General features: G+C 42.0%; 1 protein-coding gene across 3 annotated transcripts in view; it reads right to left on the reverse strand.

Annotated features, from left to right (window-relative positions):
- Positions 1-1,801: 1,801 nt before the first annotated feature.
- The window catches only part of ptk7b (protein tyrosine kinase 7b), a 78,520-nt gene continuing 64,294 nt past the window's right edge, over positions 1,802-16,027 (reverse strand). For 2 of the 3 annotated variants that reach the window (XM_031284267.2, XM_035992262.1), the window contains exons 7-21: positions 15,830-15,960; positions 13,854-14,120; positions 13,008-13,144; positions 12,754-12,889; positions 12,010-12,129; positions 11,517-11,666; positions 11,038-11,185; positions 10,130-10,257; positions 7,060-7,260; positions 6,240-6,401; positions 5,842-6,074; positions 5,670-5,750; positions 4,584-4,735; positions 4,263-4,441; positions 1,802-3,790 (exon numbers count right to left, since the gene is read on the reverse strand). In XM_031284267.2, the coding sequence (XP_031140127.1) occupies positions 3,630-3,790; positions 4,263-4,441; positions 4,584-4,735; positions 5,670-5,750; positions 5,842-6,074; positions 6,240-6,401; positions 7,060-7,260; positions 10,130-10,257; positions 11,038-11,185; positions 11,517-11,666; positions 12,010-12,129; positions 12,754-12,889; positions 13,008-13,144; positions 13,854-14,120; positions 15,830-15,960 (2,386 nt within the window). In that variant the 3' untranslated portion in view covers positions 1,802-3,629. The remainder of the gene's footprint in view (positions 3,791-4,262; positions 4,442-4,583; positions 4,736-5,669; positions 5,751-5,841; positions 6,075-6,239; positions 6,402-7,059; positions 7,261-10,129; positions 10,258-11,037; positions 11,186-11,516; positions 11,667-12,009; positions 12,130-12,753; positions 12,890-13,007; positions 13,145-13,853; positions 14,121-15,829; positions 15,961-16,027) is intronic. The other variant, XR_004895207.1, reaches the window with a different exon arrangement.

Below are 16,027 nucleotides of genomic sequence, written 5' to 3' on the forward strand. Positions count from 1 at the left end.
TTCTACTTAAGATACCAAATAACTCTAAGATCACATATATAGGTTCCTATTTGTTGCACTGTATACGTAATCTCTTTTACCTATGGTGGAATACTCTCCTAGCACACACTAATTACCTTAAAGACTAGGCCTGCATCACACTAACGTTTTCAAGAATTGCAAACCCACTGTTCACAGTGCTGGCAAGTTGAATAAGGTCTTTCAGTATTTGTAATTCACTGCAAAAGCATGCATCTTGCATTCAACATATTGCAGTGCCAGGACATTATCGTAACCTTGCATAGTTTTCACAATAGGCCTTTTTCATAGCAGACATTATAGATCATAGCAGGAAAAGCACAGAAATTACTTATAACATTAACATGCCTCAGCTATATTAAAGTTTCCCAGTAAGCCATAACAGTGAGCCAGCATGCACAGTACCAGGACCCTGAAACTGAAGCAGCCAAATGGAATTCAGCTATCATTCATTTCATTATTAACACATGTGCTTTTCCTACTGTGATAAAGGTTCATCACAGGAAAATCTGTCAAAAGGCCCGTTGGTGTCCATATCTGACAGTGTTTTTAAGCGATGCAGTAAGCCCTACCCATCTGGTACTCCAGACAGGTTAAAACATGGTATTATGGTATTTGAAAATGGTTTCTCAACCAAGATTTGTTGGCAAGATGCTAAGGGATTTTTATTGACATGTAGCCTATGGGCTTTTACTACCACGAGTGCTCCTTGAGCTTAAATGCACTTGGAAAAAAGTTGTCACAATATCACAACTATTGAATGAGTTGGACTAGAGTTGAACAGTAGTAAGTATGGACCATTTAACATACACTGAATGACAAAAATACATCCAACATACCAACACTAATAACTGTATTATAAACTGGCTTTGAGGATATCAAAAACTCATCTACAGTGAACTGCTAAAGTCGCCCGTGGGCACCATATCAATAATTAATCATAATGCCATATTAAACATTGTCTCTAATCCAAGAAAACATGGAATCATATGGGAATCTCTTTTGCAGCTATAAAAGGACATGTTAGCGGTTTTCAACTCTAAACATAATTATATGGAGAAAAAATATTTGGCAAGCTTTTAGGATCAGGTTTTAAAAGACCTACAGGAGATATACACCTCCCTCTAGTGGTTAATAAGAGAACTTTTTGGATTAGCAGTAAAACAGAACATTATATTGTATTTTAATGCAGCTACAAGCAGGAACTGTCATGAAAACTCATCAGCTGGCTTACAAGTGGCAACATTTTGAATGCATTACAGTTAATACATTCTACAAATATAACACTCACCAGGCTACCACACTATTATATTTTACTTTGTATTTTATATTATAGTCCTAAATTTTATCTGCTGCACTATTTTATGTATTAGATTCTAATTAGACTGCTTGACTATAATTGTTGTGTAGATGGCAATAAAAGAACTAGAACAAATTCCCATGATGCTTTCCCATGATTCCACAGCTTTTTGGAAAATGCATAAATGTGTTTCAGCAGCCAAATACCTAATTTGGAGTTTTCTTGTATAGGATACATTAACAAGGAATAGTTTTAAAAAAAATGGTCCCTGCATGCAACTGCATTAACACAGAAACTTAGACTTAAAGGCATGTTCAATGGGATGTATTAACCATCTAGATAAAGAATAAATTATTTGAAAGCTAATTTTTATACCAAACTAAAAAAGAAGAAAAAAACACACCTAAACACTGATATTTTGGAGATAGTCAGCGATGTGGTTCTTGAAGATGTGCTGCTATTGTAAGTATTAACCACAACACATTGGGTAAAAACACTGTGAACCTTTTATTGACAGCAGCATGTATACTTTTGTATATATCTGTGATTACTGTGAACACTTGCTGAAGCAGATTAAAAAAAGGAGGTCTAGGTGTGAGTGCCTAGCATTCATAAAAACAACATTACACTAAAAACAACGTATAAAAACAAGTTCATAAACAAAGGCCATTGAATTTGATTAGATAATGTAAAAAAAAAAAAAAAAAAAAAAAAAAAAGAGGGAAAACAGTTAAGATAATCCTTCATTTACCAGGCACTTAATTGAGTACTGGTGACCAGCAGTCACTCTTTTGACCTCCTTTGTACTTTGTGTTAGTATATTCAGCTGGTTACCAGACTGAACGCACATTGAGATGTTGAGATTCTCACACCGTGAGAATGAAAACATAGCATCAGAGAAGTACCTTTCTGTTATAAACATAGTTTAAAAAAAAAAAAGACAGGACCTTCATCATAAATAAACAGGCACCTGCATGTCCTACTACACAACATGATAGAGATAAAGAGGGATATTCTTTTTAAGTGAAGTTAGTGCATGGCTTCTACATTATTTACACATTGCCTGGTGTGATGGTCCACTTTGCAGCATTGCACAAAACAATTGGACCCGGAAGGGGAGACTTGTGATTGGACTTCTGAATAAATGATGTTGCAGGTTAAACACAGTGATAGGCTGCAGCATGCCTGCAACACGATAATGTTGATGTGGTAATAATGGGGGTTCTTACCCATTGGTCGTGACCAATAAAAAGCACCTCAAAGTTAATACAAGAACAGAACACACTCATAAAAACGTACAAAGCCCACACTGGTGCAATCTCATCTATTCAATATATTTCATTGGCTATGATCTTTTTTTTCATGTTCCTGAAGTGTTACCATAACACCGATCGCTTATTCCACAAGTTTTCTCAAAATGCAAATCACAAGCATAACAGACGACGAACCTTCATGCAAACCCTATTCCACTTCTTCTTTGAATGTACACCGCAGCATGGGAACAGTTCAGTGGCGCGCTCGCGCACGCACACACACACACACACACACACACACACACACACACACACACACACACACACACTTTGGAGGATGTTGCTGTGTAGCTAGGCATCTCCAACAGGATTCTGGTGGCGGACTCATGATGCAGCTGATTGGATTTTAAATCCAAGCAGGCCAGTTGAAACGGTGTCACTCAACACACTCCGAAGTGGTTGAAGCTTCAATGCTCCACTGAAGTCACATTGTGTCCCACTTTCCCTTCAATATTCTTTCAGACTTGACAGAGCAGTGGACCTAAATTTCAGGGGGGGTTTTCCTAAACTTCCGACCAATACTTTCTATTGATCTGAGCCAGTGAGAGCACTGTAACATACTACAAAGCAACGGAGGTTAGGGTGAGTGTGTGTGTGTGTGTGTGTGTGTGTGTGGAGGGGTAGAGGCACTGAGGTTGTGAGACTCCGTGAAAACAAAGTGTCTCTGGGACAGAGCGGCCGCAGACAGGCAGGCAGAGTCACAGTGGAACCACAGACAGGGACTCGAGGGGAGGGTCATCCATGCTGCGGTTAAGGCAAACGTAAACTCCTGGCACTGCTCACAAGAAGCAATTTATACAAACGTTGATTGTGTTTCCACTGATATAGCAAAGGAGTCTTATCCACACACCCACTGTTTGAAATGCATATAAAAAAAGTGTTTTCTCCTCAACCCTCTTCCCTGAAATGTGTGAGACTAATAATCCAGCATTCCTGTCTTTATTTTGGGGGGGAGGGAGTTGGTCAAAGTTCCCCTCTGATGTGGGGTTACGGTTGTCTCAGACTTTACTGTCAGAGGGCAGCTCTCCCAGGGCGTGGACGATTTCAGTGAAGGAGGGGCGCTCCTTGAGGCTTAGCGCCCAGCAGCGGACCATGAGCTTGTAGATTTTGGATGGGCATCCGTCTGGAACGGGCAGCTTCAGCTTCCCTGTCTGCAGACCTAGAGGGGCAGAGAGTGGGTTTAAACCAAATTACAAACATGGACACACATGGTGGTTGACTGAAAAATGTTTTTTTTTTTTTTTTTTGAGATCGCAACAAGAACATTTAATGGATATTCTTCCCTGGAGAACTGATTACATACCACCTCTCTGATGTACATCTAACTGAACATTCAAACAAATTCAATGACCAATAGTTTCAATTAGTCAGGAAAGACCTTGTCATCTTGTTCTTTGCGTGTGTGCCGAATCAGAACCTGGACAAAAAAATAAGCAACTGAGGTCGCCTGGGTAGCTCACCTGGTGGAGCGTGCGCCCCCATGTGCTCAGGCTCAGTCCTCGCTGCAGCGGCTGCAGGTCATTCCCCCCCTCTCTCCCCTTTCATGTCTAAGCTGCCCTATCAAATAAAGGCCTAAAATGCCAAAAAAAAAATATATATATATATACAAGCAACTAAAGCATCATACTGACCTTCCAGCACCTCGTCATCACTGAGTTTGGTATATGGCATTTCCCCGTGACTGAACACTTCCCACATCAACACTCCAAAGGCCCACACGTCAGACTTGGTGGACTGGTCGTCTTCAAACACAGACTCTGCTGGGAGCCAGCGCAGCGGGATCCATGCCTGTCTGTAGTGGTAGTACTCACTACATACAGGTACACAAGAGAAACGACAAGGAGATGGAAACAACACAAATTAGCCAGATGAACAGATGTCTCAGAGTTTTAATCATGCCATTTAATGTAGTTGATGGTTTAAGTGGGTGACTGTTGTTTAATCTAACAGACCTGTTGTAGACGTCCTTGCTGAGGCTGAGTGACGACACTTTAATGCGCCTCTGACTGTTGATCAGGCAGTTTCGGGCGGCCAGGTCTTTGTGAACAAAGCGGTGATTGGACAGGTGCTCCATCCCATGAGCCACCTGGGCACAGATGGAAACCTGAAGGGGAGCAGAAATATACAGAACAAGAAAAACTGTCAAGGTGAAGTCTTTGACTTTTGGGAATACATCTACAAGCGGCAGGAATTACCAAGAGTTTCCTTGGATGCATCAGTTAATAAGGAATAATTCAACATTTTCTAAAAAAGTTCCCACTGACCAAGAAACTGTCCAGCACATAACCATGACATAAAACCATGACTTCTAATTTCTACACTTTGGCTTTCATACAAATTAAAAGGTGCAGTAAGCGATGTTGTGTAAAGATTGTTGATATTTGAAATCAACTGCCAAACAAATACACCCCATTCAAGGACAGATCACTACGGGCCAGCTGGCACATTCACATGCTGCCTCCCCTCTCCCCCCGACCATCAACTGGCGCTGCCTGTTGCCGATTGGCTGGAACGGTGTTTTGTGGCTCGTGCACTCAGTTCTGTTTGTTTTCCATTTACACAGCCAGGGCTGGGTATTAACACCAGGTTTCTTTTCAGCGCACACAGAAAGTAGAGAACTAGGTGACCACGAGGAGATATTCACTGAATTTGACAAAAAAGTGTATTGGAATAACATCACTTACTATACCTTTTAAAAAAAAAAAAAAGAGGCTGTAAGGTGTTAATTAGTGAGCTTTAGAGGTGCTGGTAGGTGGATTTCTTAACCTTTGGACAGAGCCATGTTAGCCGTTTCTCCATGTTTAGTCCTTATGCTAAGCTATGCTAATGGTCTCCTCGCTGCAGACAGTGGTACTGATCCCATTAAACCCTCGACAAGAAAATCGATTTTTCAAAATGTCTAAAAGGGAACATGACCTCGCAGGGAACGGGAATAGCACAACTTTTACATCAAAAAACATAAACAACCTTAATTTGCATGGCAGATGGTGTGCAGGATGCTGTGAGCTGTCAATCCTGGTACAACATTCCACACTTACTTTGGTCTTGGTGCTGATAGGCTGAGATTTGACCTTGTCATCTTTGCTTTTGGAAATTCTCAGGAACTGCTTTAGGTCTCCCTGGTATGATAAAAGCAAAAAAAGAGCGCATTAGATCAGGTAAAATAATTGTAATTCTTCTGGGCGTGTGTTTCTATTTCTGCGTGCTTACCAGGTCATAGTACTCTAGGATCATGTAGTGGGGCTCTGCCTCCCTACACAGGCCCAACAGGCGGACAACGTTGGGGTGGCTGAGCTTGGCGAACATTTCAGCTTCACGGCGGAAGTCGAGCTGGAGCTGTTCATCTCTGGTCTGCAGGCTCTTCACCAACACCACCATCTCCTCCTCGCTCTCCTCGATACCCTTAGCTTTGCAGAGCAGCACCTCACCAAACTCCCCTTTGCCTGAATAAAACATTCACACAGCACAGAGCAAATGGCAGAGCACATGCTCAAAAATCAATGTCGCACATACTGGATTTATTAAGTGAAAGCACTGTTATGTTACAGCTTTAAGATCAAGTCACTTCAGGCATTACATACAAAAGAGAATGGTATAAATCAGTCTACCTAAAGTAGTGATGGTTTGTAGGTTTGCTCGAGGAAAGTGGAGCTTATCGTTGTTGACATGGCTGTGGCGTTTCTCGGTTGTTGCCATGGTACCCATGTTGGTGAGTGCCACCTCTTCCTGGATCTCGGCGGTGGTGTGGCCATTTTGTTGAACAGCCCCTCCTGATGAACACAACACACAGGGTCAAAGGTCATAGACATTGTGCACATCTTAATGGGCATGGGTCAAAGAGGATAGTTAACAAAAAAACAAGTTGGCATTAACTACGGCACAAAGAGAAATGACACAGATAGACAAATGATTTTGTAGTATGCTAGTATGCTATTTTTGCAGTTAGCAGTTGTGCTGTTCAAAGTAAATCAATCTGTGACTTCTGAATTTCACTACCAAACTATCAAACTTCATAAAGACAAAGCTAAACGTTTTTCCAGAAATGTAATATTTCTTGTGTTCTGAGATGTTTTTCAAAAACTGTTTCACCATCGTCCGCAATTACTTTTTTTTTTTTTTGCATATTGACTGTTGAGTATACTTCATTGTGTCACTTTATCACAAACAGAGTCTGCCCAGAGTTGTCTACTGTGGAATTAGAACACAGCTACAGTCTCATCAAATTGATTCGAACTTGTGGCATTTTCCATGTTAAATGCAATACCCAAGACAAACACAAGATGGCAGCAAATATCCTAAACCTTTCTACAACACTGAGGACCGTGACATTGAGGGATTTGCAACTACTCAAATTAACTTCCTGGCTGATTTTTTTACAACTGCCTAACCACAAATCGTAAACATTTTTTCCCCACCAAACATTTATACCGTTGAGACACTCCATCTCCGGCTCCTCTCCGTCCTGGCCTTTCTGCAGTCTTTTGTCGTGGCGTCTCTTTTTGCAGTAGAACATGAGTCCCAGCACTACGATGATATAAGCCACGGCTGCTCCCACTGACAGGCCGATGGTTTGGATCATCTTGTAGGGAGCCTTGTCCCCATCTTCGTCAAAGGAATGTATTGGTTTGTCTGTTGGAGACAGGCAGCAACTATGGTCAACTAAAAAGTGCTCGGAAAAAGTACTGGATGTGTTATCTTTAACACATCCAAGTCTTAAATTGACATCACATATTGTGCTACATCTTTCTGCACATTTTGTCCACTTCTTATGATGTGCAAAGTTAAACCCATGCAACAACTGTTAGGAAGCTGTTACTAAACTACTCTACGTTCTACACAAGCAAATGGTAAGCCCTTATCTGTTTTCTAGATTATAGGTACTTGCATTGAACTTTACCACAGTACATAATACTATTTCAGAACAGTCATTCAACAAGTTATTTGGTAACTCTTTATAATAATGGTACATGAATTACCATTAATTCACACGTGAAAAAGCAGGAATTCATTCATGTAGTACTTCATGAACTATCAGTAATGTACAAGGATTAATAGTATCTCATGCATGACTTAATGCAGGAACAATATGTTAATTAATCCATCAATTAGTTATAATTAAATAATCATGATTTCTGATTTATTAATGATGTTCATGTCTTCTTCATTGGTAAATCTGCAGTTAGAGTGACGTGAAGTTAAAAAACTGAATTGCAGTGTTGTAATCATGATTAAGTAAACATTACTTCTTCGTTACCTCATCATGTTTGTGGCCAATTCAAATAAAGTGCTGACCTAGTCCATCTTTTATTTTTTATTTTTTTTTAAAGATAATTTTCTGGCATTTTAGGCCTTTATTTGAGAGGACAGCTTAGAGAGGAGGGGAGAAAGAGGGGGAATGACATGCAGAAAAGGGCCGCGGGTCAGAATTGAGCCTGCAGCTGCTGCAGTGAGGACTGAGCCTCTGTACATGGGGCGCACGCTCTACCAGGTGTGCTACCCAGGCGCCCCAACCTGGTCCATCTTTAACGTTGATAAATCACATATGATTAATGGTAGCATAAAATTAAATGTATTCAAAATTAAAGGAGTGGGTTTGCAAAATGATACCAAGGTCACTAAATTTACACAAAACACAGTATACTGCAGATGCATTTTAAGAGTTGCTTTTATTCAACATAAGACACTTAAACAGTATGGCCTGAGAACAATGCTCACCTAAGTAGGATATTTATGAATTTTACTTTTTACTAACTTCTAATTGTCTGTACTAGGGCTGCACAATATGAGGAACATATCTAATTGTGATTATTTTTGACTGATACTGCGATTTGATTCACGATATTGGAGGGAATGATCATTTTTGTCTTATTATTCTCATTTTCACTGAAAAATATTAAAATGAAAATGATTATGGTGTGATTTTTGCGAGGATCTGTACCAAACAAAGATTTATTTTTTTATTTAATTTTTTTTATGATAATTTTTTGGGGGGGCTTTTCCCTTTATTCGATAGTGACAGTGGATAGACAGGAAAGGGGGGAGAGAGAGGGGATGATACGCAGCAAAGGGCTGCAGGTTGGATTCAAACCTGGGCTGCTGCAAAGAACTCAGCCTACATGGGGCGCACGCTCTTACTGGGTGAGCTAGAGGCCGCCCCACAAAGATTTCTTTCTTTAGTCTGTAGGATAGGATTTGTAGGCTGGTTGGACACATATTTTGCCTTTAACAAATATTGCACCCCCCTGCGATTTGGATATTGCACTAGTCCATATTGCGATTTGGATAAAATTGCGATTAATTGTGCAGCCCTAGTCTGTACTATGTTTTTATTTGAGGGATCACAAAGATGACTGCTGCAGGGTTTTTCCTGGCTCAGAATGGGTCTTTTGGGGGTGGGGTGGGGTGGGGGGGTGTGTGTGTGTGTGTGGGGGGGGGGGGTGTGTGTGTGACCACGCCCGGCAGTATGCATGATCAGTCCGCGTACAGTAGAGGCAATAAGTCTGTGTTACCTTATTTGACAGAAATCTATGCATGTGCCTGTTATTTCTGACAATTTGATAAATGCTTTAGTAAATAAAACCCCTATTAACACAACTGGTTAAAAAAAATAATATTAATATTTAAATACATTTATTTAATTAATGTATTTAAATAAATCACCGGGAGAGTCCGGTACAGCCTGAATCTAGAGATAAAACTGAGATTAGCTCTCATATTCAAGTTTATGTTCTGCGGTGTTTAAGAAATGGTTGTTTCTTAAACACATTTGGAGAGGATCTGAATTGCTATTTTTATTCTCAATGCTTGTCAATTTGGTGCTGGTGATTTTCCTTTAGGGCTGGCTAAAACCTTTTTTTTTTTGGGGGGGGGGCGCCAAAAATTCCTCTATGCAGGAAAAACCCTGGAGATACTATTAATCCTTGTACATTACTGAGAGTTCATGAAGTACTACATGAAGGAATTCATGCTTTTTCATGCACAAAGTCATGCATGAATTCATGTACCATAATTATAAAGTGTTACCAGTTGTGTTTCTGAGTTGCCCTGTTACCGTGGTTACCAGTCTGGCTTTGTTGGGCAGTGCTATCACGTTGACCCTGACTAGCTACGGCAAACATTTTTAAATTCAATTGTCTCCCACTTTGAACTAATCCGGAATACCATCCTGCTACTTTGGGCGAAGATGAGTTGATATGAGACACTAATGGATGTGTGTGACTGTAATTTTCAGCACACAAGGAGCCACAGAGTGTGAAGCATTATTAGATCTAACGTCTGCCCAATCCCATCACCCCAGTGACAGCCGTGGCGTCAGAGATGTGGCTGTGATTATTAACTTGTCGAGATGGATGACAGACAGAGGGTGAAGGCTTAATTAAGGCCTTCATCCTTTACTTGTGATCGTGGCTTACGCCCCATGTGTGCACCTTTGTTTCTGATAAAGGACGCTTGCGTATATATGTTTGTGTACGCACGTGTGCATGTGCGTTAAACTCACCCACTACATACAGCTGAGCCACACGGTCTTTGATGCTGCAACTGTTTCCGGCCACACATGTGTATCTGCCCGTGTCATCTGTAGTAACATCTGTAATCACCAAGGAGCCATTGGGCATCTTCTGGAACCTGGAAGAAAGAAGGGACCGAACAGATAAAGGTGGAGGTCTTTCACAACAAAAACCAGTACACATACAGTTATTCTTATCCTATCCAGGTTTTTTTTTTTCCTCTCTCTCTCTCTCTCTCTCTCTCTCTCTCTCTCTCTCTCTCTCTCTCTCTCTCGTCTCAAGCTGAATTCAGCAAACCCTCCTAACTGCACAAACGTGTCATAAATTGTTTGTTTCAACCTGTTCATGAGCAGGTTGCTGTGTGTGAGATTTGATAATTAGCATAATCAACACCCCTAAAATTGCTACATAAGGCTGCCGGTTCCGCTCCGTTTGTAGAAAAGTTTCATTCACAAAAATGTTACTCAAGTGTTAAGAGAAGAACTTCATACCGCTGAGCTTTTGGAAATTAAAAGACGAAAACAGAACACACTTAGCACTGTCAGTCCTGTAATTTGAGTACTCCAAACTATTGGAAAATGTTAATAATTAAAGAAATAAAGAGGGAATGGTTTGATATTGCGTTAGATACTGAAAAATGCATAATCGAAAAATTCCCTTAAATCACTCTTATGTGCCACTTCAGAACAAATCTGTTAGTACGAGACATTCTTTAATGAGGCCCATTGTATTCAGGTGTATAATACTATATTAGCACAAGCTAAATCTATAATGAATGCACAGACACGATACAACTGCAATCATTCCCATTTGGAACCTGTAATCACATATTTTAATCCTAATCCAAGATGGTTAAGCTGTCTAAAAGATCAAAATGACACACAAGTGTCTCATTTACCTCCTGTTCTTACTGATGTCCAGCGCCTTGTCTTTGATCATCCAGTGGATGTGAGGCTCGGGGTCGCCGGTGGCCTGACAGTGCAGGATGGCTGTGTGTCCTTGGTACACCGTTGTATTCTCTGGTTCCACCTTAAAGCGAATGTACACTACACACACACACACACACACACACATATTAATACACCACAACTGGGCCACAACATTTCCTTTACAGACTGTGGTGACTATGGTTAACATCTCAGTTACACTCTACAACACAAATGCAATTCATTACTGGGCAATAAAAAGCCCACCAAGCACACAATAAATGCTGCTGTGTTTGCCACTTGATGAGAATGATCAACGACTCAGATGTACTGAGACCACAACTACGTGGTCTCAGTACATTTGCCCCAATGTCGGACTGATGACTAGTATGGCAGTGTGGCTCTTTCTAACATAATTCCCTGCTTTTAGGATGATGAGTGAGCAGTTTACCGGCCACTATGAGGGCTACCAGGGCTCTGATCTCCCCCTGGAGGCTGTTGGAGGCGATGCAGGTGTAGTTGTTGGCGTCGCTGCGGGTGACTTTGCTGAAGTGGAGCTGGCCGTTCTTCTGCTCCACCCGAGGCGGCAGCTCTCCTCCGTCTGCAGGGGGAGACAGAGACACACACAGGGACAGCGGGGGTTAGGTGGGCTGAGTCTGGAGCTGCATGTGGAATTCAAGTGGTTAAATCGACTCAATCATGGCAAACGGCGATGAATGGGGGAAATGATCCGTGATGATGAACCGTCCTCACACAGTTTTTTGCAGATTCTGCGCATGTTTCTACACATTCTTGTGGAAAAGGCATTTGTCAGCGTTAGCATAAAATAAATGAATGATAATGCTGCATTTTGGATGAGGTGTTTCTTTAAGAAAGTGTTAAACAGTCATTCCTTATTTGACTTAAGCTATTGTGAGCTAAGATTAAGCCAGCGGTGTGCACACCTGCTTTGGTCCAGCGGATGGTTGGACTCTCTCTGCCTTTAGCTGAGCACTGGATGGTGATCTCGTTATCCAGCTCCAGGCACTGAGAAGGCTGGGGGGTCGGGGTGAACTTCAGCTTCTCTGAAACACAAGTCAAAACACCACACACACATTACACATGTGGTAAACACGGAGGAGAGGGGAGGGGTTGGGGTATAAGCAGATTAGCTGACGGAAATCATGTTCGGACACATTCAGGGAAATGCACAAATGTGCACACAGATCTGACGGGTATAAAAACTGAAGTTTATCAGAGGCTGAGATCATATAAACAGAGAGATTGGCCAGACAAAACAGCGACATGTCAGGCCATCTATCACAGTAATCCTATAGCAGCAGAGCTACGCTGATAGGAATTTATCATGGATATATTGTGTTAAAATGGAGGCTAGAACAAAGCCGTGCATGAGGCATATTTTACACCTCTGTGGGTGTCCTGCAGGACGCCCAGAGACACAACATGGACATGTTCTTTCTATTTTAGGAACCGCACACATTCACACTCACAAGCCCACAGGCATGACCGCATTTGCTTTAGATTTACTCTCGACGCTGTATTACTCATTATACCCTGGATATGATTTCACTCATTACACATCATCTTTCAGTCGCTCTGGGGAATAACTTCAAATATTTGCTCAGTATACACTCAAAGTATAATCTACTGTATATACTGATCAACTGTGTGATTCTCTCACAGCTTACCAAGCACACTAACTCGAGCTTGCCCAGACAGTCGGCCGCCTACGGTCTTGGTTTCACAGCCGTACATCTGGCTGTCGTACACCTCCACATTGTTGATCCTGAGGGTGCCGTTAGGGAATATCTTAAAACGAGAGTCCTAGAGAAAAAGGAAAGAGAAAGATCTTTTAAATTTAAATGTTCATCTGCTAGATAGAATGCATGTCAGAAAAAGACCCTAATAACTGTGTATGTGTGTGTTGTGTTGGGTAACTGACCTCTGGCGTGATCATGATGTTGTTGCGGAGCCAGGTGACCTCAGGTTCAGGGTTGGCCTGAGCGTGACAGTGAAGGTAACCTGGTTTACCCTCCTCTAGGTGGCTGTCCTGAGGCCTCGTCACCCACACTGGGGCGGCTGTGGACACGCACGCACATACATTATTATACAAGCACAGACATTTTACACTTACTCATACAGTAGATACATAATAGCTCTTCAGCTACATGGCAGTCCCTTGAAGAAATACTAAAAAGTGTTAATGAGCTTGGTCCATTGGTCAGTCTAAACACTGGGACCATCTGGGACATTAATAATCCCAGATGGTCCCAGTGTTCCCAGCATGCTCCTGACATTAAAGAACAAGACTTACTGTCACATATACTGTATGTTGCACCTCAATGGCTTGCTTATTCTGTTTCAGTTTACAATCACTGGGGGGGAAACTTATTGTTACTACTTTTGGGGTTGCTACAAAAAACTAAAATTCAACAAATTATGGTATTTTAGTTAGTTGACTCATAAGAGACAGATTTTAAAAAAAAATAGCCAAAATTGAAGGTGCAGAGGCCGAGATATCCTAACTTGCTTTTATCTCTGGTAAGGGTAAAGCTCCAAACATTGGAACTGGATGCTACATTTCCCATAATGTATTGTGAAAACATCTTCTTTCAAACCCTGGTTTGTCTAGTTTATAATGCAGGCTTTCTGGAAAATAAATGAGGTCTCAAGCCCAAGCTGAGGGTTTCTATTTTCTTTCCAGGAGTTGTACTCCTTGTGACGTAAACCAAACTTAATATGTAAAATTGCTGAAGTGTCCCTTTGAAGCTGTCTGCGACTGACTCACTGGCAACGGTGAAGGTGACCTCCTGTGTCTTGCGTCCTGCCCTGTTCTGGGCCACGCAGGTGTAGGTGTCCGAGTCTCCTTCCTCTGTGGGACTGAAGACCAGATCCAGGCCATCCTGGTACACTCTGCCCTCCGTGGGCACCCGCTGACCTCCTCTCTCCCACCAGACCTCGGGCTCAGGTCTGCCGCGTGGGGGACGACAGGCCACCCGCTGCAGGGTGTCTGATGTGAAAACCTTCGACATCTTGGGCACCATGTCGTCTATCTCTGTGGTGGAAAGCACAGAGAGTGGGAGAAATTTTTAGCATGAAGTAGCAATTTGAATGCTGAAATTGATTTCAATTCACACACGGCTCCTGATAATCATTATTCTGGCTTCAAAGCCAGCGGAGCATTACTGATTTAGAATTTCATGAGAAGCCCCGAACAGTCCTAATTCCAACGCACAGTTCTGTTAGCACATTTCCTGTCTGGTTAGGAAAAGTCCTCTGATTTGTAGCGCAGGTCACAGTAATTAGAGAACAAAGCGCACAGTAGGCGAACTGAGTATATAGGTTGTATGGGAATTAACTAGGGCCTGTGTGAGGTGGGTCATATCAAAACTGGCAGCCCCTACACAGAAAGTGGAATTTGATCTGCGTTACAAAGACTCACAAGACCTCCCACTACTGAGTGGTTTAAAACTGTGTGTCCCAAATGGAAGTCATTAATACTTAATTGGCCGACAGCACTCTTAAAGCTGGTCAGTGGCTGCGACCTTCTATGAGTCTAAGATCTAAATCAATTAATGAGAACGGAAGAAAACACACATTTCTCAGCAGATGAAAGGGAAGTTGAGCTGGGAGAGGGGCTGGTGGAGGCCAGTGAAATGAATGAGGTGGAGCTATGATGGAGTGACTGTTTAAACTTGTCCCTAAATACTGAATTCTACTGTGACACAATCCCCTATAATGCCTGCATGGATTACCATCAGATTAAGTGAATTAAGGTATTTAAATGGAGCTGTGGTTCACTGGGTTAAAACTGCGGATACAGTCGTACCTCGTTAATCCAAAACCCTTGGGGAAAAGGGGCTGATCAAGGGGAATAAAGTGTTCGGGACTCTGAAACGCATACAGTAGAAATTCCAGCCCTGAGCTTATACAAAGTATTTGACTTGCATGCACTTGCATTTCAAAATGCTGGCTGATTAGTAAAATGAGATGATACTACAGATTGTTCCTGCTTTAAGCTCAAGCAGCCTTTTAAAATGGTGTTTTAAGGGGTTCTCATTGGATTCATGATGAGCAGGTGCTGTTACGTGCAATATTAAAGCAACTTCGATGTGTCTACACTTGTATATTACATTGTTTTCCCTGCCTGTATGAGAACCTTACCTTTATGCACAACCACATTGTTATATTTGTCATAGTTCTGATGTTTTGTTTTCAGTTTAAAGTGGTTTAACACACCTATCCATTTGGAAGAAGCCATTTCTGAAAATCACAGGGGGGCAGGTCTAATGACATTTCACAAGCTCATAATTACACTGCTTGTTAGCCAGTTTGAGTCATACTGGTTTGTTATCTTGTTACTTTTGCCATTTGTTCAGCCAGGTGCTGTTACAATTTGGAGAAAGCGTGTTGAGCTAAACAAGTTTGGCAGGAAATAATATGGAGGGGAAGCAGGAAAATGCTCCAGTGCCACGTGTGTGTAGTGGATACAGCTGGGCCGGATGTCAATAAGGGAATGGAGAGATCTGGCTCTAAGTGAAAGAGCAAGAAGAAGAATAAAGGGGAAAGCAGAATTAGATGGAGGGCAGGATAATATGTAACCCAAATGCCCCCCTCTCACTCTCAGATTACAGAATCACAGGTGTTTCTCTCTCACCAGTACAACAACTGCAAGTGTGTGTGTGTGTGTGTGTGTGTGTGTGTGTGTGTGTGTGTGTGTGTGTGTGTGTGTGTGTGTGTGTGCGTGCGTGCGTGCGTGTGTACCAGCTATGAGGAGGGAGGCCTCCAGTGTAACATGGGACCCTCGGAGGCCGCGGCCAACACACTTGTAGGTCCCTGTGTTCCTGGGCTTGACCTGGGTGATTAGCAGCGTGCCGTTGGATAACAGGATCAGACTGTGGAGAAGAAACAGATCAAACAGTTCACACTTCAAGCTCTGCTCATTCGTACTGTCTCACCGTG

Source organism: Sander lucioperca, chromosome 15 (genome assembly GCF_008315115.2).
Source record: "Sander lucioperca isolate FBNREF2018 chromosome 15, SLUC_FBN_1.2, whole genome shotgun sequence".
Taxonomy (NCBI): Eukaryota; Metazoa; Chordata; class Actinopteri; order Perciformes; family Percidae; genus Sander; species Sander lucioperca.